Source organism: Prunus dulcis, chromosome 7, assembly GCF_902201215.1.
Source record: "Prunus dulcis chromosome 7, ALMONDv2, whole genome shotgun sequence".
Taxonomy (NCBI): Eukaryota; Viridiplantae; Streptophyta; class Magnoliopsida; order Rosales; family Rosaceae; genus Prunus; species Prunus dulcis.
In genome coordinates, this window is record NC_047656.1 from 10,921,576 (window position 1) to 10,943,050 (window position 21,475).

The following is a 21,475-nucleotide window of genomic DNA, read 5'->3' on the forward strand; positions in this document are numbered from 1 at the left end:
CTGCAGTGTCTTTGGACTCTTTAACGTACCTGCTAAATGGTAATTACAGTAACATGCTTATGTGATGTGTAATTCTGTTCATTTTACATTGCCTCTTTTGGTAATATTTTGACATATTTACTTAAATATCTGTTTCAGGTATGTATGGATCTTGCTGGTAGTGTTCCAAGTTGTTATGACAAATGTTTCTTTACTGGGGCACCTATGTGGCATTTTGTCTGGCTTTGCATGTAAGTTTTCTCCCATTCTAATATTATTCCCCTCTTCTATTTTGCTGTGCCATGTTACACGAGGGAGTTGGTGACAATTCTATGTCTTGTCTTTACAATACAGATACTTACGGATTATTCAATTTCCTCATTCCCGGACCATCCTTCTATTCTACAATTGAGGCCTCCTCGTTGCTTGTAAGTAAACTGCTTTTGATGATCGATCAATTTGGAAACTTACTATTATTCTTTTATCTTTTCTAACCTGTGCATTCATAATTTGCATGGATGTCTAATTGTTGTTCTTTTAAAATATTATGTTTTCAGTTAACTTGTGTGAGGCGGCCTAAATTTATTTTGTGCACTGGTGGGAATCCTTCAGCCTTCATCCCTACATATTCAAGCCAAGGTACAGCATCTAGGTAAGTAATATTTTTTTGTTTTTCAATGTTTCCTTGTTGATAAATTAAGCACCTTCTACTCTTCTTAACAGACTACAATTATATGTACTATAAGAGTCGTAAAATGATATATTTTCTAACCAGTGGATTCTCTGCCGGAAGTATCTGGAGAAACTTGTCTTCATGGATTCCACAGAGGGAAACATCTGCACAGGTTTGTTTTTCTTTTTCTTCCACTTGTGTTAAGGCTGTTTTACCCTTCAATTCAATCTTTAAAATTGCACACTTCGTTGTAATCTTTAACCCTCGGTGATTGGTGAATGTAGATTAAGTTATTGAATTTGATGACTTCCTGTTGTAATAATGCAGTCAGCACAAGATGGTCACATGTTTCCTGGGAGGGGAAGAACACTTGGATCTGGTCGAAATACTGCTTCTGATGCTAATTCAGAATCAAACTTACATGTTAGACTTTTGGATAATAGCAACTCAGAACATCCATCAGACATGGCAGTTATTGGTACAGGACAGCAGTTATCTGATGGAAGGTACTAGAAAAACTTCCTGCTTCTAGGTTAACGAGCTATTTCTGTTCATGGATTGTGTTTTTCAGTTTACAAGAAATTTGGTAGTTAGTTCATCACTTGTAAAGGCTTTCTTGTTCTTTCACCCATGCATTTCTATATTGAATGGATTCAGAAGAGTTTTTCTCGTTGGTGAGAAAAGATATGTAACTGAGGTTACACTATCGCAACCAGTCTTTCACGTTGATTAAGATGCATGAGTAATTTTTTTCCAGATGTGGAAAAGGTTATAATGTTAGTGGTTGTGGTGGTAATGGTGATTCTGGCAGTAACATTGTTAATGATTAATCACTACTAATGGCTTGTTGTAAAGATAGAAAATTATCTTGCCCGTGATTAATCACTACTGATGGCATGTTTTAGAGAAAGAGAGAGAACTTTTCTGTGCTATGAAATACAAAGGAATGTCTTTACTTTTGTGACTTGGACAGTAAACCCATCACTCCTAACCTCGGGTCTGAGTCATGTTTAAATAGTGCAAAAACAGAATTTTTACATTAGTTTGTTATTCGAAGAGTTCCTAACCATGCTTCTGACTGGAAACTGGTACTATCTATTTCCTTGATATTTTCAGGCGGTCAACCCTAAATAATACATCAGTCGCCGCAGCAGAAGTTCCTGTGCACCATCAGGTTTGTTCTTTTAATCAATAAGTTGAGTTTTCCTTTCAACATCTTCAAGCTCATCTGATTTACACATATATCTTGGTTTACTTGTCATTTGAGTGCAGGATTATGTTATTTCTGAAGAAGAAATCCAGAAGCTTGTATCAATGGGCTTTGAAAGGGTAAAAAACTTGAAAATTCCTTTTCCTTGATCCAATGAGCTAACCATCCTATATAGTATACATTTTCCTTATCTAGCTTGATTCATATTCGTAGAGTTGAAGAATGCAAGGCTAGTTATGAAAATTGTTTTAGGATCGAGGAGCATAGTTTTATGTTCAGCCTTATAGCTGATGCTTGCTTTAATGAAGAAATCTTTGAATGTCACTAAATGTCTTCGTATGGGTTACAGACACAGGTAGAAGTTGCTCTTGCAGCTGCAGATGGGGATCTTAATGTGGCAGTGGAAATTCTGAGCCAACAGGTCTGTCTTTCAAACTCATTTGTTTCCCAAATTGTCGACTGTTGAGATTTCTTGGTTTAATAATGGGGACTGGGAATTATCTGCAGGGCTAATCCAAGCAAGCGAGCTAACTATTTGACTTCTCAAAATGGACCTCGGTCGACCCGGTTTGATGGGCCCGGTTCATTTTCACGTTTATGTAAAGTTCCATGTTCATTTTCACGTTTATGTAAAGTTCCATATCTGTATACTCTGTATTGTTTGAGAGCATGCTGAGATTATTTGGTCTGGGGGAAGGAAGATTCTTAATGGGATATCACTACACACACTAACATCTGTTTAAATGAAGGCACAGAAGTAGTTATAACATTTGACAGCAATGGAAAAACTAGAGTTGTAATATAAAACATCCACACCTTTAGCTTTGCATTGTTTGTTACCCATTATCTTCTTGTATAGTGGTTCATTTAGGGCCTATTTGGTAGTGCTTTTCTCGAAACGCATATCTAATTTGTTTTCTCAAATAGGACTTCAGTTTTGAGTAAAAATTTTGTTGTGCTTATAATAAAAGTGGTTCTAGAGCAGAATTGCTTCTAGATAAGCACTCCCAAACGGGAGCAAAAGCGTTTTCTACATAAGCATTTGTAATGATTACATGGAAAGGAGCTTTTTCAATTCACACCATCTGTTATTTATTGGTACATTTTATTTCTCATGTATAAAACCCTAATGCTTTCCAGACTCCTTGGGTGGCTTCACAATTACAACTGGGCATTTTGCGTGATGTGCGCAGTAGTCACTCACGCTTCCTATGAATGTTCTGCACCACCCAACAAAAAGCAAAATTAAATTAAATTAAATTAATGATATAAATAAAATAGAATAAATGTTGTTTGGATTTTTGCGTGACAATTGTAAGCAGGAATTCCAAATGAACATTAACAAAAAAATCACCTCTTGATTATGCCAAGGCCACGGCTGCCTACAACCAAAAGATCCACATGCATCTGCTCTGTGGCTTGACAAATCATGTCCTTCGGATCTCCACTTAGAATTAGGGTTTCTGCTTTGATCTGCACAATTACTAGAATCATGTTAGTTAAGTTCACCCAAATGCATCACAAAACCTCTCATCTAATTATCTGAACCCATAATTAGAATCATTAATTGAGAAACTAATAATGCAAAGAGAAATCCTTAGATACATAAACCAACCTGATAAATGATTAATTCACAAAATAACAACATAAACATTAAAACATCGTGTGTGTGTGTGTGTTAAGAGTGCTAGTCTATTGAGGGATCTTAAACTTATGCAAAGAATCACTCGTGAGACTCGACTCGCATTGTATTTTCACAATCAGAACCATCTATTTTTTAAGTTTCATTCAAATCTATTGTATTTCCACGATCAGTCTATTTTTTAAGTTTTATTTACAGATTTAAAAGGATAGACAATTCACAAATTTGTCATCCACAAATTTGATAAACACGGTGTTTAAAAAAAACACACACACAAAAATAACAACCATTTAAGTGAGTGTCAGAATGTGAAAATAAAAAGTCTCACATTAAAAAGTTAAGGAAACCTAATAAGAACTTACAAGGAATTGAGTTACTGCCCTCATAGCCAATTAGTTTTGAGGTAAAACTTCAACTTCCTTCATGATATTAGAGGGAACGTGTGAGAATATGAAAGTAAAAAATCTCACATTGAAAAGTTAAAAAACCTAACAAGAACTTATAAGAAGTTGGATTACTCCCTATTGCCAATTGATTTTGAGGTAGAACTTCTAACTTCCTTTAATATTTCGTCCTACTAAACTAAATTAATTACCTTCTTATCCTTGCAAATCTCCAAAGCGCGGGCGAGTATAGCGGCAGCCCTTTCTTCTTGTTCCTTGCGCAATTCACCAGACACAGCAGCAGAGAGGACGTAGTTCTGGAACGGCTGCATAACATAAACAAGAGTCACCATGCTCACATTCTCATGGCTCCCTGCAAGAGGTGCTTCCAGGGTCGCCGTGTCTGTGCTTGTAGCCACATCATCGGCGTTGTCCTTGGGCCGCACAAGAAGAAGGTCAAGGGCCCACTTGAGAGCATAGAAGCTCCCCTCACTTCCGTCTATGGCCACCACCACCCTCATCTTCTCCTTCTTCCTCTGTTGCTCGTCGTCCCCGCTCTGCACCACTGCCTGCTCTGCAACTATTGTTGTCTGCATCACTTGCTTGGCTGAGATATCTTCTTGTTGTGTGGTTTTGTTGGTGCTTTTGAATGGTATATATACATACATACATATATATTTGTCGGCCTCTCTCTCTCTCTCTCTCTCTTTTTTCATTTTTTTTTCCCCTTAGAGGTGAATTTCCATTTGTTTCTTATTTGTTTAGATTGGAGGTAAAAGGACACGTTTATGTACGTGGCAACCACGCAAATAGAAAATTCCAATTCCTCATACAATTTTGGCATTTCCGTGGGGTATATGAGATGAGATAGACCTCGACGCAACTCTTTGTGTTTTACTATTTTGGTGTCGTGTCATCCCCGTGACCTGCGAAATTCTTCTCAATTTAAATTTAATTCGTAATATGTAAACTCAAGCTTATTTGTGAAAGTAACACATCGTGTCCTGTTTTATCTGTTGACACTTGGAAAGTCGGGTGGTTTTATCTGTCGACACTTGAATTCGGGTGGTCAACTGACGACTTTTGATCGGATCACAGTCAGATTTTTATTGGGTCAGAACATAATGGATGATCTTCTTCTTCTTACCGAAAGAGCATGTCACCAAAGAAGCACTGGTGTAGTACCAGTCAACTTTTTCTGATGTCAACGTCATAATTGAGTAAAGGTAGTGTGTTGAGAGAGCAAACGAACATAATTTCTGGGAGTAGAGAAGTTATTACCTTGTTTGGATGTAAGTCAGGAATATTTATAAGAGATGAAGGAGAAATGGAACTCCTGGCAGGAGGGGTGTCTCTAGCCATGCTGCCATCATGGTTAGAGGGAATGATTTTGGCATCATGACTTCTTGTGCTTGTTACAAAAGAGGGGGACGAGCCAATGGGGACACCTGAAAGGGAGTAGGAATACATTCTCTCTCCAACCATATGGTGACACATGTTCAAGTTGGTGAGCTTTGGGAGGTGGTCCGTTACTAGGTCCCAACTACCCCTAATTCCCGGGGTGGATCACTAAGAGTATTGACTCCTTAAACAACATTCTTAGATAAAATTTAAAAATGAGATGAGAAAATCCAACTTCAACCATACTCCCTTTTCAACTCCTGAAATATGAAGATTTATAGGAGCTCTTAAATCTGAGGAGAGAGAAAAGACTCCTAGAGACTAGAGGTGTCAAACGGGCCGTGCCGGGCCGGCCCAACCCATTTAAACTCGTGCCTTTAATGTATTCGTGCCGTGCCGTGCCGGCCCATTTAATTTATCGGGCCGTGCCGTGCTGGCCCATTTAGTAAAATCATTGATCCCAGCCCGGCCCAAAGCCCAAGTCCATATTGAAACGGGCCGTGCCGTGCTTGGGCCGTGCCCGTGCTCGTGCTCGGGCCATACTCGGGCCCAAGAACAAGCCCATTTAATTTGAATTTTTTTTTTCTTGATTTTTTTTTTCCCACTAGATAATTAAAATTATAAACATAAAACATATAACTAGAAGCAAGGAATGATGAACTATTTGAAAACATTAATAATCAAACATCCAAACAATATGAAAAAGGTGGAGGGCAAAAATATGGCCTCGTTAAAACCTTGCCTTAAAAAACCCCCAAAGGAGGAAAATCCGGTCAAGGAAAAAGAGTACCACTACCCTCCCAAATTACACAAAAAGGAAAATAAAATTAATCTAGGACACCGGGTAAAATATCAGCATTTGTCATCTCACGTTCCTGCATCAGTCAACCGAAAAAAAAATTAATTATTTTCTGGAGTAAAATAAGATACTTAGAGCATCATAAATCTTCAAAAAGACATGCAGTCTGATCATCAACATACAAACCTGTAATTAAAGGTGGATCTGGCCCTCGTGTACTATGCAATATAGCAGTCCCAGATAACACAGTGATGAACCCTCAAAGTTTTGACGCTATGCTGGTCACGCTTTGACTAGAATAATCCTACCAAAAGATTACATACATTAGATTTATAACAAAGACTCACACACAAACACAACATGTTCACGTGATGATACTTTAAACATTATTGCACTGGCAAATATTGTAAAAGAGGTTAACATAGCATAATAGATAGGAGAAACAATTGCTGTGTTGAAAGTATCCAATGCCTGCAACCACACCAGAGTGAGAAACCAGCTAAAAAGTTCACCTGATTTCCAAGCTAGAAGAAATTAACAAAAATTCAAACTTGGAAAGACAGATCTCGCTAAAAAAAGTGGAACTCCAACCATTATTTAAGTAGGTATTTTGTTTGCTTAATAAGTTTGAGTATCAACATACAGCAAAAACAAAGTACCAACCTCAACAAACTTCATTAAGGGAACTTGTGCTGTCATCTTCAAAATATGAGAGATCTTCATCTACAAAACTTTGAGTAGTGAAAAAAACTTTGAGTAGGTATTTTTTTTATATTTTTTATTTTATTTTATTTACTTGCTGTTCCAAGTTCCAACTTGGTAGTGAAAAAATGCAGTAGATGATTTAAGTGGGCTCAGGCTCGTGTCGTGCTTGGAGCGGGCTCGGGCTCGTGCCGTGCTTGGAGCGGGCTCGGGCTAAGCCCGTCTCATGTCGGGCCACGGGCCGGCTCGGTCCATTGGACCTTTTTTTAAATCCCAGCCCGGTCCAAGTTTTCGTGCCGTGCCGAGCACGGCCCATTAATATTCGTGCTCGTGCCGTGCCGTGCCTCATTTAAATGGGCTGGACTCGTGCCGTGCTGGGCCGGCCCGACCCGTTTGACACCTCTACTAGAGACTCCCTATAATTAAATGCTACTTTACTTTAATTCTAACTATTTTGTCTTATTATTAGCCGGTGGACTTCATTCTTTTCTGTCATAGGAGCTGAATCAATAGCTGGGGATTCCTTTCATATGAAGAGGGAGTATTTATACTAAACTAAAAAAATAAATAAATAATTTATGATTCTCTAAACTAGAGAGGATAGTTGAAATTGAAATTTTATAAGGAGCTCATAAAATAGCTTCCTAGTGTTTTTAGCTAAATTTTAACTAAAAAATAAGGAGCATAATTATGGATGCTCTAAGGGACCAATGTGATCTCGGCCCCCCTTACCTCTTTTTTATTTTTATAAATATATTATATATATACTAATACTTATATATATTGATATATTTTATAATGCCTTTAATATTTCAGGAATTTCATTTTCATGCATACCTATTTTCTTAAATTTACTAAATCTATTATTATTATTTTTTTTTTAAACACCAATCCTCAAAATCTAAGTCTTTTTCACCTATTTCTCTATTTTTTTTTTTGGGTGGACACAAAAACTTCCTCCTCCCTCTTACAACCATGTTTGTGACTTTTGTTTATTTTTCTTATTCTCCATATAATACATTATCAAATTCCAATTGAGTTAACTTACTTAATTCATGTTTGTTAAAATTTATCTTTTATTTATTTATTATTTTCTCTCCACCTATGATTTGTTTGGGTTTTAGAAATTTTTTATTATGTTCTCATCACATATGGTTTGTATGGATTTTGAAAATTTTGATTTATTCTCTACTTTGAGTTTAGTGAGTCTTTCAAAACAATTATATGTAGATTACCAAATGAAAAAAGTTGTAAATAAATGTAGGGGTCTTTTTGTTCCAGCAGCCTGACGAATGGGCTTGGGCTGCCGTAAGAAGAAAACGAACAAAATTCCCCCAATGCCTGAGTTCAAGAACCAAGCTCCCAAAAAAGTTTTTGAAGAGTTTGATGAAACTCTAGAAAAACACTCTTAGGTTTTTTTTCACAAATAGCCAAATAAACATAACAAATTGATGAGTGACTTAACTTGAGGAGCTTGTGGCATGGGAGCTAAGCTTTCAGGTTTAGCAATTTGAGAGAGAGTAAGGCATGAATTTCCAGGTGCTATATTGAGAAAGGCCTATTCCCGGCCGTTCCCTTATTCTTTCAATATCCTTGCAGCATTAGTAAGGGTTGGTCAGAGTTGGTTAACTGTAAGCTGCTGGATCCATCTACTTGCAATATTTTTCACAGAGCACAAGTTCTTGATGCCATCTACCTTTCCAAGCTGTGGGACATCCATATCAAAGCAAAGATGCTCTGCCACGTGGTCAGGAGGTGGAGGGCCGCTACTCACACCTTTATATGTTCATAGGGGGAATTTACCCCTACTCTTGAGGACGTGGTAAATATCTCTCGCTTCCTAGTTTGTGGCAACTGAAACCCTTTTGACATCGCCTTTACCCAGGAAGAAATGGACAAGCTTGCAGTTCTACAAAGAGGTGCTTCGACTGCCCCTAGCACCTCGCTTTGATTCAGCAACTGGATACAATATTTTGGGGATGCGAATAGATAGGGATCTTGTCGGCTAACTGCATTTATATCACTGTGGCTTGGGCGGTTCATGCTTTGTGATTTCTCTCAGGACTGCTTGCATGAACGAGTATTTCCCTTGGCTTTGGCCATAGCTCGAGGTGACACGATCCCCTTAGCCCCCATGTTCTTGGGACACCTATACTGGCTACTTGATTAGACTCAGCTTTTGGAGAAAAGCGCGGCGGGAACCATTGGCGTGGAGAGTCTCTTGAATTCTGGTTTTTTGCAGGTGTTTTTGTGGGAATGTCTCAAAGGGCTGGACATATATCCACTCCCTTATTTGCGTGCTATGAAGTTGGCCGACTTGAGCAAGGGTTCTTTCATGCCGGATGGTCACCCCTTAGTTTGCAGGTGGTTTAAGCGGACGCAAAGGAAAGGCCAGAACTTTTTAAAGTTATTGGATAATATTGAAAATTTCATATTTTGCCGTTACGGCACCTTGGTAGAAACCTTCACCTTTGTGCCCTTTTATGCTGATGTTGGTGATATTGTTGAGATTCCAACAGCGATATCGCAAGGTGGTCGCTTCAGGAAGTATGTTTTGTTAAACGTTGCCCCTATCCCATTACCTACTCTCGGAGACAGCTGCTCAGAGATTTCTATGACTTACTCACCACACCGGGTTAGGCGACAGTTTGGGCTTGATCAAGGGGTACCGAGCAATCCTAACCATGATGACCCCTTTTGTGCTGCACATGGTCTTTTGGAGCAATGATAATGTACCAAACAGCGGTGGGCCCCATGTTTTAGCTGGCAGGGGGAGAATTGGTGGCTTCTTGCGGGGCTACCAAGCCTACTAGAACCGTTGCCTTGGACTGTTAAAAAAAAAAGAGGTAGAAAACCCAAAAGGGTGTCTTTATTTGGGAGCATGCTAAGTTCCATAGTTGTTATATATACTCTATATTGTTTGAGAGCATGCTAAGTCAAAACACTACCAAACATGCCCTAAGTCGAAGCACGATACAAGAAGATAACTCGAAGCACGATGTTATATTACAACTCTAGTTTTTCCATCGCTGTCAAACATCTTATAAACTATACTTCTGTGCTTTCATTTAAACAGAAGTTAGTGTATGTAGTGATATCCCATTAGCTTCGACTTAGGCTTGTTTGGTAGTGCTTTGACTTAGGGCCTAATTAGTAGTACTTTGACTTAGAGCCGGTTTAATAATGCTTTTCTCAAAACGCCTATCTAATTTGTTTTCTCACATGGGACTTCAATTTTGAGTAAAATTTTTAAGGATATGATTTCCCCACTCCCCTTTTCTCTACTTACACTCCTTTTTACTTTTTAATACTTTTTAATCAATTTTGTTCCTTCTCTTTCCTATTCCACCCTTACCCTACATTAATTTCATTTTACTTTACCTTTATATTATACTTAATTTTCCAACTTCACCTTTATATTAGTTATTTTTCTTTATACTTAATTTTTCAACTTGTACTCCATTTTCAACAAATTTCTTCTTCTTTTAATCGAGTAAGAAATTAATTAAATTTTTTTTTTCTAATACTGAAAATAGAGTGTAAGTTAGAAAATTGAATATAAATAAATAATATAAAAATAAAGTTAAAAAAAATTAATGTAGGATAAGAATAGAATAGAAAAGAGAAAAAAAAAATTGATTAAAAAGTATTAAAAAGCAAAAGGGAGTGTAACTAGAGAAAATGGGAATGAAGAAATTAGCTCCCAATTTTTATTGTTCTTATAATAAAAGTGGTTCTAGAGCAGAAGTGCTTCTAGATACGCACTCCCAAACTCCCAAACGGGAGCAAAAGCGTTTTCTACATAAGCATTTGTAATGATTACATGAAAAGGAACGTTTTCAATTCACACCATCTGTTATTTATTGATACATTTCATTTTCATGTATAAAAACCTACTGCTTTCCAGACTCCTTGGGTGGCTTCACAATTACAACTGGGCATTTTGCATGATGTGCACAATAGCTACTCACGCTTCCTAAGAATGCTCTGCACCACCCAACAAAACAAATTATAAAATAAAATAATAATACAAATCAAAGACAATAGTGCTGATGAAAATTAAATATTTATAATTTTTTTTTTTTGGGATTTTGAGTGAATTCCAAATGAGCATCCTGAATTTGACAGAGAAAATAATCTGAGTTCAGTAAACATGTAATAAGCTGTGTCTGTGTGGATGGAGAAAATCACCTCTTGACCATGCCAAGGCCACGGCTACCTACAACCAGAAGATCCGCATGCCTCTGCTCTGTGGCTTCGCAAATCATGTCCTTCGGATCTCCACGTAGAATTAGGGTTTCTGCTTTTATCTGCACATCATGTTAATTAAGTTCGTCCAAAATGCATCGCTACAAACCCATAATTAAAATCCTTAATAAAAAAAAATATAATTAAGAAACCAACCAACCTGATAAATGATTAATTCACAACATAACCACATAAACAATTTTTTAAAATACCATAATATATATATATATATTTTTTACAAGCGATATTCTACTTTAATCTAATCATCTAATCTAAATTACGAGAAAGGGGGGAAAGTGGGATATTCTACTTTAATCTAATCATCTAATCTAAATTACGGGAAATGGAAATTCAAACTCATGATGAGTGCATCCGCTCTAGCCAATTCGGCTAAACTTAACAACATAAACATTAAAACATCGTGTGTGTTAGTGCTATTCTATTGAGGAATCTTAAAACTTATATGTAAGGAATCTCTCATTAATTACCATCTTATCCTTGCAAATCTCCAAAGCGCGGGCGAGTATAGCAGCAGCCTTTTCTTCTTGTTCCTTGCGCAATTCAGCAGACCCAGCAGCAGGGAGGACGTAGTTCTGGAACGGCTGCATAACATGAATCAGAGTCACCATGCTCACATTCTCATGGCTCCCTGCATGAGGTGCTTCCAGGGTCGCCGTGCCTGTGCTTGTAGCCACATCATCGGCGTTGTCCTTGGGCCCCACAAGAAGAAGGTCAAGGGCCCACTTGAGCGCATAGAGGCTCTCCTCACTTCCGTCTATGGCCACCATCACCTTCATCTTCTCCTTCTTCCTCTGTTGCTCCTCGTCCCTGCTTTGCACCACTGCCTGCTCTGCAACTATTGGTGTCTGCAACACTTGCTTGGCTGAGATATCTTCTTCTTCTTCTTGTGTGGTTTTGTTGGTGCTTTTGAATGGTATATATATATATATATATATATATATATATATATATATATGTCGGTCTCTTTTTCTTAAAGGTGAATTTCCATTTGTTTGTTTGGATTGGAGGTACAAGGACACGTTTATGTACGTGGCTACCATGCAAATAGAAAATTCCAATTCCTCATGCAATTTTGGCATTTCTGTGGGTATTATCGGTATATGAGATGAGATAGACCTCGACGCAACTCTTTGTGTTTTACTATTTTCGTGTCCTGTTTTATATGTTGACACTTGGAAGATCGGGTGGTCCACTGAGGACTTTTGATCGGATTCACAGTCAGAGTTTTATTCGGTCAGAACATAATGGATGATCTTCTTCTTCTTACCAAAGTGCAGGTCGGACGTGAGATTTTAAAGGCCATGACGAAGTCGAAAATAAAACCTATATATATATATAGCTTCACATAAAAAATTTAGAATGCTGTTAAACGAACTTTAAAATTAATTGAGTACATTTTATGATTTAAGTATATCATAATATTTTAATTAAAATATAAAATTAACTAAGTACATCCTATAAAACTACCAAAAATATCCCTGATACACCCTAATACTTGTAGCATTATTTTATAGTTGATTTTCAGCTTTATTTTTTTAATAGTGTTTATAAATCTTTGACTTTTCATATGGATTTATGCTTTTACTAAAATTGTTGACACTTTTTTTGCAATTCCAAGTTCTTACAATCACCACATCTTTTGTTAAAAACACAATAGGACAAGCAATCTCTTGATTAGGGTTGAATATAGTTAGTATTGTGTACTTATTAAAATTATATTTGTTTCACAATTCCATATATCATTTTTGGTCATTTTATATTAGGATAAATCAGTAATTCAATATATACTTTTATTGTATGGTGTACTCAATTAATTTTAGAGTTCGTTTAATAGCACTCAAAATTTATTTGATTTTATTTACATGTGTGTAGAATATTAGAAAATATAGCTTTTTATAACTATAATAAAAAGTTTAGACAAAATAAATTTTATTTTTTATATCTTCATATGTAAGAAAAGGATGATTAAAGACAAAAAAGAAGAAGCATACAAGCAAGTGGGGACACTTGGTTAGAGGGAGTGCTTATGCTTGGGTGGTTGTGCTGATTACAAAGGATACCAGCAAGTGGGGACACTTGGAAGGGATTAGGAATGCATTAAATTCTCTCTCCAATCATATGGCGACACCTGTCCGACTTCGCGAGCTTAGAGAGGTGGTCTGTTTAGATCCACACCTTGTTCGTCTTAGTTAGATCCACACCTTTAGCTTTGCATTGTTTATTACCCATTATCTTCTATGATGTGCTTCGACTTGGGGCTGTTTAGTAGTGATTTCTCAAAACACCTATTAAGTTCTTTAAATGAAAATTCTATTGTGTTTATAATAAACACGTTTCTAAAACAGAATCGCTTTTTTGATAGAATAATGCTACAGACACCAACTTAAATACCAACTTGGTGATACCAACTTATTTGACACGTGACATGTCAACCCATGTCATCTGTGATGGCCTCACTTCCCAAATCTTGCCATGGTTTCAGTTAACAGACTATATAGATTCTGGTCATCACCCATATTTTTATCCATCTTCCTCATTTTTATTAGTTTGAGCCATCTTCCACATCAAGCAATACATCACACAACCCTTCAATGCTGCAACTGTTTCGCAATATTGATACTTACCAAGGAATTCTCTTCTCATTTATGTATCAGTGTCGTGGTCATGTATGAGAATTTTTTGCATACATTAGTCTGCATACGTGAAGGCATAGAAGAGTGTACAAACCTCTTTGCAGGGAGAGCCGTGAAGGCTGAAATTGCTACATATCAGATTGGTAGAGGTCAAACGTCGGGTGTGAGTAATGAAGATTTTTTAAGGAGGAGGCCATGGTAGATTTGAGAAGGAAGGAAGGCGTGGAGAAGAATTTATTTATTTAGGGTTTAAGTTTTATTTATTTTTAACTAAATAATTAAGTTAATTATGGCAATTTTTTTTAAATAAAAATTTTAACTAATAAAAAATGATATAACAAATAACATAAATTACCATGTCATGTGCCACATAAGTTAGTATTAATAAACGCTTTAAATGAAAATTTAGCCACATAAGTTAGTATTAATAAACGCTTTAAATGAAAGTTCTTTAAACGGACACTCTTCCTACATGAGCGTTTCGTTTACTCTTCCTACATAAGCGTTTCGTTTACTCTTCCTACATAAGCGTACATAAGCATTCCCAAACGGACACTCTTAACTTCGAGTTGCCCTTCCGACTGAAGGTGCATGAGTTAACCGATCACTATCTAACACTTCTAAGTTCTACTACTTTCGTCTTTATATTGATGACGAGAAGACCAAAAATGCCCAAATTATACCTATTCACAATCTGAAATTGGTCAATGTATTATGTACGTAGCTGGGAGTTTTGTAATTAGATGAACAAAAACTTACAGAAGAAACCATTTATAATAATAATTACATGAAAAGGAACTTTTACAGTTTACACCTTCTGCTCTTGATACATTTCATAATAAATAAATAAAAACTCTAATAAAAAGCTACTTCTTTCCAGTCTCCTTCGGTGGCTTTCCAGACTCCTTTGGTGGCTTCACAATTACAACTGGGCATTTTGCATGATGTGCGCAGTAGTCACTAACGCTTCCTAAGAATGCTCTGCACCACCACCCAACCAAATTTTTTTATTATTTAAATAATGAATAATACAAATTAAATACAATAATGCTGATGAAAATAAATATTTATATGTTTTTTTTTTGTATTTTGAGTGAATTCCAAATGAACATCCTGAATTTGACGGAGAAAATCTAAGTTCAGTAAACATGTAGTAAGCTGTCTATGTGGACGGTGTGGATTGAGAAAATCGCCTGTAGTTTCCACTCGAGGGGCAGAGCCCAGTCAAAACGACAACTCTTTTGAGCGTCTGTTTTCTTTACTCATTCCACATCTTTAGGTGAGCCAACATCAACAAAAATCTTAATTCACTAAACAAAGTAAGTTGTGTGGATTAAGAAAATCACCTCTTGACCATGCCAAGGCCACGGCTACCTACAACCAGAAGATCCACATGGCTCTGCTCAGTGGCTTCGCAAATCATGTCCTTCGGACCTCCACGTAGAATTAGGGTTTCTGCTTTGATCTGCACATCATGTTAATTAAGTTCATCCAATTATATAACACAACACGGGACGGTACAGTATTATAAACTAATTAATTACCATCTTATCCTTGCATATCTTCAAAGCGCGGGAGAGTAAATCGGCAGCACCGTCTTCTTGCGCCTTGCGCACAGATTCCAACAGAGCCGGCGTCACATAATATGCAGCTCCACCGGGCCCAGCGGGGAGGACGTAGTCATAGAACGGCGGCATAACGTGGACCAAAGTCGCCATGCTCACATTCTCTTGGCTCCCCGCAGGTGCTTCCAGGGTCGCCGCCACACCGGCCTTGTCATTGGGCCCCACAAAAAGATGGTCAAGCGCCCACTTGAGCGCGTAGAAACTCCACTCACTCTCGTCTATGGCCACCATCACCCTCATCTTCTTCTTCCCCTGTTGCTCCTCCACTGCCTGCTCTGCAACTTTTGTCTCCATCACTTGCTCGGCTGAGATATCTTGTGTTGTTTTTGTTGGTGCTTTTGAATTTTATATATATATATATATATATATATATATATATTATTATTATTTTTTTTAATTTTTTTTGTGGTGAGTTTCCATTTGGAGGTGCAGGGACACGTTGATGTACGTGGCAACCATGCAAATAGAGCATTCCAATTCCACATGCAACTTTTTGTGTTGTATGGTGTTTGTTTGTGTCGTCGTGTCATCATACTGGTGATGTATGCCCATAGGAGCCGTTAGTCTGTCCCTTGCATAGTTGGGTGACATCTGTACTTCCACTTAATCAAGTATTAACAGCGTTAATTCTATTCTGTTAATACTTTGGTTAAAGTGGAAGTATAAATGTCACTCAATTAAGCAAGGGACAATAATTTTGTCCTTATATGCTCTATTTTGGTAACATTGGAAGGGATTGAAATTTATCATATAAGGAAAAATTATAAAACTGAAAAATAAACGGCAAAAGAACCATAAAAGGGAGAATATAAATATTTTTTTTAAATTACCATAATCAACATTTATAAACACTATAACTAGAATAGTTTATTACCAATCCTAAAATGAGCATTATTACTACTGACATTTTCAAAGAATTCATCGAAAGTGAACATTACTTAGTAATGTTGGTAAAGTTCAAATCTAATGTAGCAACTCTCATAAATAATACAATCGTCTTTTATGTTATAATAGTCACGATTTATAAGTTCACGCTAGAAAGGTCCTTAGGACATTCGGGTTTGAGTTATCATATCGTGTTGATATTGTGTTGACTCGTTAGTCATTCGTTAAGTTAACGGGTCATTTCGATGTTCATTCACGAATACACGAATCAACCCGTTAAGCGGGAGTAATTTTGTAATTTTCAAATCTAAAAAATCCCTCCTAACCCTAGCATCTCTTCATTTAGCGTTGTCTCTAAAATCGTCTCTTCATTCAGCTCTCTCTCGATTTCTCTCTTCCAAAATTCACTCATCTTCTCTCTATATGTTGCTACAAGTATCATACACTCCAAACTATGCTAGTACTCCTCTTATTCCAGGAAAACAATTGAGAATACCAATTCTTAGCAGCCAACCCTAGATAACTTTCACTTTTACTGACTGTCTGTGAAGTTTGCTGTGAAGATCACCTGCAATCTCCCCACCATCCAACCTTCAATCTTGACCATCACCTGCAATCTCCCTTTTTTTTCCTTTCATAACTCTCTATTTCCTCCCTAATCTCTTCTCTCTCTTGATGTTAGTTGTTTAATGGAATGTCTTTGGCTCAAGAAAGAAACACCCAGATTCAAACACAGTGGCTTTTTTTTAATTAATTTTTTTAAATTATGTCAGTTTTAATTATTTATTATTATTAACAGGAGAAACGAGTCTTGTCGTGTGATTCGCGAATTGTAACGGGTCGTGTCGTATCAACTCATTAAGAAAAGCAAATTGACACGAACACTACAAACACGACACGAATGCCAGGTTTATTCAGTTGTACCATAAAGTCGTTTATTGTTTAATATTATTTGTGACCCTTTTGCTTTCAATGAGCCACAAACAACTATATAACTTAATCTGGTGAACAACTCAATAAGTTTACTTTCAATCAACTCAGGATTATCATTGAATTCAGAATTAATCTCATAAAACTCATTTGACCTCTTAATTGAGTTATTGAAATTTTAGTACTTTCTTAAAGCACCGTGTTTATTGATTTTGTAAGATACAATTGGATGTCGAAACGGTTTTCGATTTGTCTAATTTTTTGTAAGGATGATCTATGAATGAAGATCTTAAAAATAGATGGTTTGGATCATTAGAAGAAAAAAAAATTTATGGGGTACCCTAAAAGACATCCCTCAAATAAAATTATTTGAAGGATCCCTCAATAAAAGGGGACTATATATGTGTATAGACAATCACAATCATCTTGATTCTATTTATATAGTTTCTATAGACCTTGTCATAATAGTAGTAGTATACATATTATAACATAATTAAAAGCTATATTGTTAGCTTTGCCCGATGGTTACAAGTTACTAGTTATATATTAATTTATATTTTTTCAATTTCTTTTGAGGGCTACAATATTAAATTTGTGTAGTTTTGTTTATAATTGGTATGGTAAGAAATTGTGTTTGTTCCTTTAAAAGAGAAATATGACTTTCGGTATAGTGATGAGGTATTTCATTGCATTTGTTTTTAACCAGTCTTATAATATTTTTCTTTATGTGCATGATGGTTTAAGGCATTGTCTTTATTCCTTTGTCTTTAGTAAAGTGATGGTGTACCGCAATGCATTTGTTCTTAGAAAAAACTAAAATAAAAACAGTCATATATGTGTACAATCCCATTTGGAGGTTTTTCTTCATGCCAAATTAATTTTAATATTCTGACCAAGTACACCAAATTGCTTCGACTATATCTTTTATATTTTATAAATAGTGAGCATCTGTAATTAATTCTTTAAATTATTTTTTTTCGTGCATTTTCTTTTAATACAAATAATATTGAAAAAGGAAGAAAATAAAACTTAGAACCTCATATGCAAAATATAAATACTATGAACCACTTACGTTTTCTTATGTTCATTTCATTCGAGATTGTAGATACTTAGGGCATGTTTGGTATGCCTCACTGGATTGGATTGGGTTAAATAGCATTTAAAACCTATATTTGGTAAGAGAGGGACTAACTTAAATGAGACTATAAAATGGCTCACTGGCTCCTCTAATATAGTGAGTCTGAAATGTAGTTCACAAAATAGCATCATCGCTAAACTGTACAAGCGAGTTCGATACACTGGCCTGGCTTCTCTTCCCTGGCGCCATTCATCATTTTCTAGGGGTGCACATTATTATCGAAAACTCGACCGAACCGGACCAGTTTTGGAGAGTTGGTTCAGTTTTTTAATTCAAATTATTGAAATCGGTAGGAAAACCTATCGACCTGATTGTGAACCGATTTGAATTTTTTTAAACCGGCGAAACCCAAACCGGACCAATTTCATTAAATTACCTAAAAATTTAAACAAATGCCATGATGGGAATCGAACTCTATTCACAGTTCATATATAAGCCCAAATATCACTGGACTGATGTGCCTTCTTGTCTAATATGTGTATAATCGTATTATTTATTACAATCTAAAACTTTATTATTATTATTATTTTAAAGTAAGGGTTTTCCCTGCCCCACATACTCTCCTTTTCTTTTTCTTTTCTTCCACCCCAGCTGACATGCCTTCTTTCTTCTCTTTCCTATCTTTTTGTTAAATAGGGAGAGAGAATGAGGAGGAGGAGAGGGGGGCTTGGTTGTCGAATGAACAAGAGGGAGAGTGGGGGAGAGAGGACGGAAGGGGTGGGGTTTGGAATATTTGTTTTGGTTTAAAAATATTAAAAATTAGTTTCTTTAAAAAATATAAGAATTTGATTTATTTTCTTTTTATTATTGTTTTAAATCTTTGAATTGGGTTTCTTTGCAGAATTTATTTATTTTTAAGTCAAAATTCCTAATTAAATTTAAATATTACAAGAATTATTTTTTAGTCCGATACAACACCAAACATAGGTCTTCACTATTTTTACAATCCAGTTTCTTAGTCCGACGTATCACCAAACGTAGGTTCGTATTTAATCCAGTTTAGGCCAATCCAAGTTAATCCAAAACAGTCCTAAAATTTAATCCAGTTCATGACAGTCTGCCGTACCAAACGACCCATTAAATACTAAAAGGTAAGAGATACTAACGGCAAATCCAAAAGCAACCCATTGAGTTTATGGGCCTAATCTGTAAGTAAACCATTGAGTCAATGGGCTAAGGGTGTTTCCGTAATTCCACTATCAAATAAATCCTAATTCTATAATCTCCTAGAACTTCCTCTCTCTCTCTCTCTCTCTCTCTCTCTCTTCTCGCTTCTGTCTGTGCGTCTCTCTCTCTCTATATTCCCGGCGGCCAGTGTTGCAGTCTCAACCTTTGGACAATCAGAGGTACCTACAGCTTACCTCTAATCTCTCCTCTTTGTTATTTTCTTTTAATTTTTATTTTATGGACAATAGTAAGCACGATATTTAATTTTATAAATTGTCAAAGTGAACTGATGAAACTGGTGCTTCTTTAAAGCCCAAAAGTTCGACTTAGGTTAATGATTTTTTTTTTTTTTAATCGTGGGTAATTGGTACCCACCTGAATTTCGAGTTGTTCAATTTTCTTTCTGTGGTTTTCAGGCTTAAGCTTCTTCTCTCTTGCTTTTTTTTTTTTGGGTGTGCAACAATCGTATACAAAATTGAAGCTATAAACTCTATATTACCATATGTCATATTTGTGAAAATTTTGTTGAGACCTGTAAAAATGGTAGCTTGGGAATGTTTTGTGTGTTATGGCTAGTGGTGTTTTTTTTTTTTTCCTAAGAGAGAAAAGGAGACACATGGGTAAGTTGTATTTGGCTTATAATAAGTAGCTTTGGCTTTTGATTAACTATTGTGCTGTGAAACTAATTTGTATGTTACTCAGGTGCTGCTATGCAACTCTAATGGATTCTGATACTTTTGTGATGATTTGGTTTTTTGGAAAATACCCTGTTCAATTCTTTGCGGCTGCTTTTCTGGGTTGAATTTCTAATTGGGTTTGAAATAACTTTTGTTCTATTTCTAATTGTCATTTTTTAATGGAAATGGTCTGTCCTCCTCTTACAATTCAAATATTTGGAGGAGACTTGATGGATGCGTTTGTTTTTCTTTTGGAAGCAGGGGAATTAGTTGTAGGGTTTGAACGGAATAAAAAATTTGTTTATTTATTTTGTCTGATTTTCCTTTTGTTGTATTACTTTGTGGTGAAGAATGGATTCCACTATAAAGCATGCTGTGGTGGTGAAAGTTATGGGTCGGACTGGGTCTCGAGGGCAGGTGACTCAAGTGCGAGTCAAGTTTCTGGATGACCAGAATCGGTTCATTATGAGGAATGTCAAGGGGCCAGTGAGGGAGGGGGATATCCTGACCTTGCTCGAGTCTGAGAGGGAAGCAAGACGGTTGCGTTGATTGGAGATGGGTCTTCTATGGTGAAGCTCCTACGTCTCCCTGTTTGATGTTTTGGTTACTCGCATAAGACTGTTGTTTGTGTTGGTGCAGTGCAGGGCAGTTGTGTTGCCAATTTATGCTCTCATTTTGTTTGTTTATTTATCATGACTCTGAGTGTGTGTGTTATTAGCTGATGGAATTTCTAGTGTATGTCTGGTTAATAGTTGAACATGGTGGATGTTTCTGTTTAGTTTGGATCCTGCAACTTTATATGGATTACTATTTTGTTTCACATGAATTTTGTTTCAATCACGTTACACTGTCACTGACATTGTTGTGTTGAGAGTTTATTGCATCACTACCTCTTTACCTTGAGTCTATATATACTAGGAATGATTTGGTATCGAACTAAAGCGTAGACCAGTCGAGTGTAGAAAGAGAAAGATTGAGAAAGGGGAGGGAAGGGTTTGCTAGCAGAGGAGTGGAGTTGCTGCCGGTGGGGTTGTGTGGTTAGGGTTGGCGGCACTTGGGGTTAAAAGGTTGGACATGTGTCAAGAAACAGCAAAGGACCTCGAAAATAGGGACAGTAGATCCGGACTCAAATTTTAAGCACCTGAAAGAAAATGAGGGAGTGACAGGAATGAGACACACAAGGTCCACCCCAATGTCCAGATTTTGGTTTTCTTCTTTTATTGACTCTGGTCATCACAATTTTGTCTCCTAAGTTGTGCCCTTAGGTAAAATGGGTAATGCAAATGGAAACTAACATGAACTAACTATTTTTACCGCATTGGATCATTAAAGTAGGCAACATGGTCATCCTATTTGTGTAAG

At 36.6% G+C, this 21,475-nt stretch overlaps 5 protein-coding genes across 5 annotated transcripts in view; 2 read left to right on the forward strand and 3 right to left on the reverse strand.

The window, feature by feature from the left end:
- LOC117635360 (rhomboid-like protein 15) overlaps positions 1-2,691 on the forward strand; it is a 3,148-nt gene extending 457 nt beyond the window's left edge. The window contains exons 2-11 of the mRNA XM_034369690.1: positions 7-39; positions 139-230; positions 334-407; positions 537-631; positions 755-824; positions 980-1,158; positions 1,769-1,826; positions 1,925-1,981; positions 2,212-2,283; positions 2,370-2,691. Coding sequence (XP_034225581.1) covers positions 7-39; positions 139-230; positions 334-407; positions 537-631; positions 755-824; positions 980-1,158; positions 1,769-1,826; positions 1,925-1,981; positions 2,212-2,283; positions 2,370-2,375 — 736 coding nt within the window. The 3' untranslated portion in view covers positions 2,376-2,691. The remainder of the gene's footprint in view (positions 1-6; positions 40-138; positions 231-333; positions 408-536; positions 632-754; positions 825-979; positions 1,159-1,768; positions 1,827-1,924; positions 1,982-2,211; positions 2,284-2,369) is intronic.
- Positions 2,692-2,797: 106 nt separating this feature from the next.
- On the reverse strand, positions 2,798-4,542 carry LOC117634838 (universal stress protein YxiE-like). Its single transcript, XM_034369093.1, has 3 exons — positions 4,100-4,542; positions 3,217-3,335; positions 2,798-3,082 (listed from the first exon to the last, which is right to left on the reverse strand). Exons 1-3 carry the CDS (start codon positions 4,481-4,483, stop codon positions 2,989-2,991), a joined length of 597 nt encoding a protein of 198 aa, XP_034224984.1. The 5' UTR covers positions 4,484-4,542; the 3' UTR covers positions 2,798-2,988.
- A 5,935-nt stretch (positions 4,543-10,477) lies between these two features.
- On the reverse strand, positions 10,478-11,966 carry LOC117634841 (universal stress protein YxiE-like). Its single transcript, XM_034369096.1, has 3 exons — positions 11,526-11,966; positions 10,981-11,099; positions 10,478-10,776 (listed from the first exon to the last, which is right to left on the reverse strand). The coding sequence occupies exons 1-3, from the start codon at positions 11,832-11,834 to the stop codon at positions 10,683-10,685; spliced, it is 522 nt and encodes a 173-aa protein (XP_034224987.1). The 5' UTR covers positions 11,835-11,966; the 3' UTR covers positions 10,478-10,682.
- A 2,591-nt stretch (positions 11,967-14,557) lies between these two features.
- LOC117635362 (universal stress protein in QAH/OAS sulfhydrylase 3'region-like) lies at positions 14,558-15,610 on the reverse strand. Its single transcript, XM_034369691.1, has 3 exons — positions 15,236-15,610; positions 15,038-15,156; positions 14,558-14,672 (listed from the first exon to the last, which is right to left on the reverse strand). The coding sequence occupies exons 1-3, from the start codon at positions 15,608-15,610 to the stop codon at positions 14,558-14,560; spliced, it is 609 nt and encodes a 202-aa protein (XP_034225582.1).
- Positions 15,611-19,493: 3,883 nt separating this feature from the next.
- Positions 19,494-20,950, forward strand: LOC117634842 (40S ribosomal protein S28-like). The gene is made up of 2 exons (XM_034369098.1): positions 19,494-19,615; positions 20,464-20,950. Exon 2 carries the CDS (start codon positions 20,465-20,467, stop codon positions 20,660-20,662), a length of 198 nt encoding a protein of 65 aa, XP_034224989.1. The 5' UTR covers positions 19,494-19,615; position 20,464; the 3' UTR covers positions 20,663-20,950.
- The last annotated feature ends 525 nt before the right edge of the window (positions 20,951-21,475 follow it).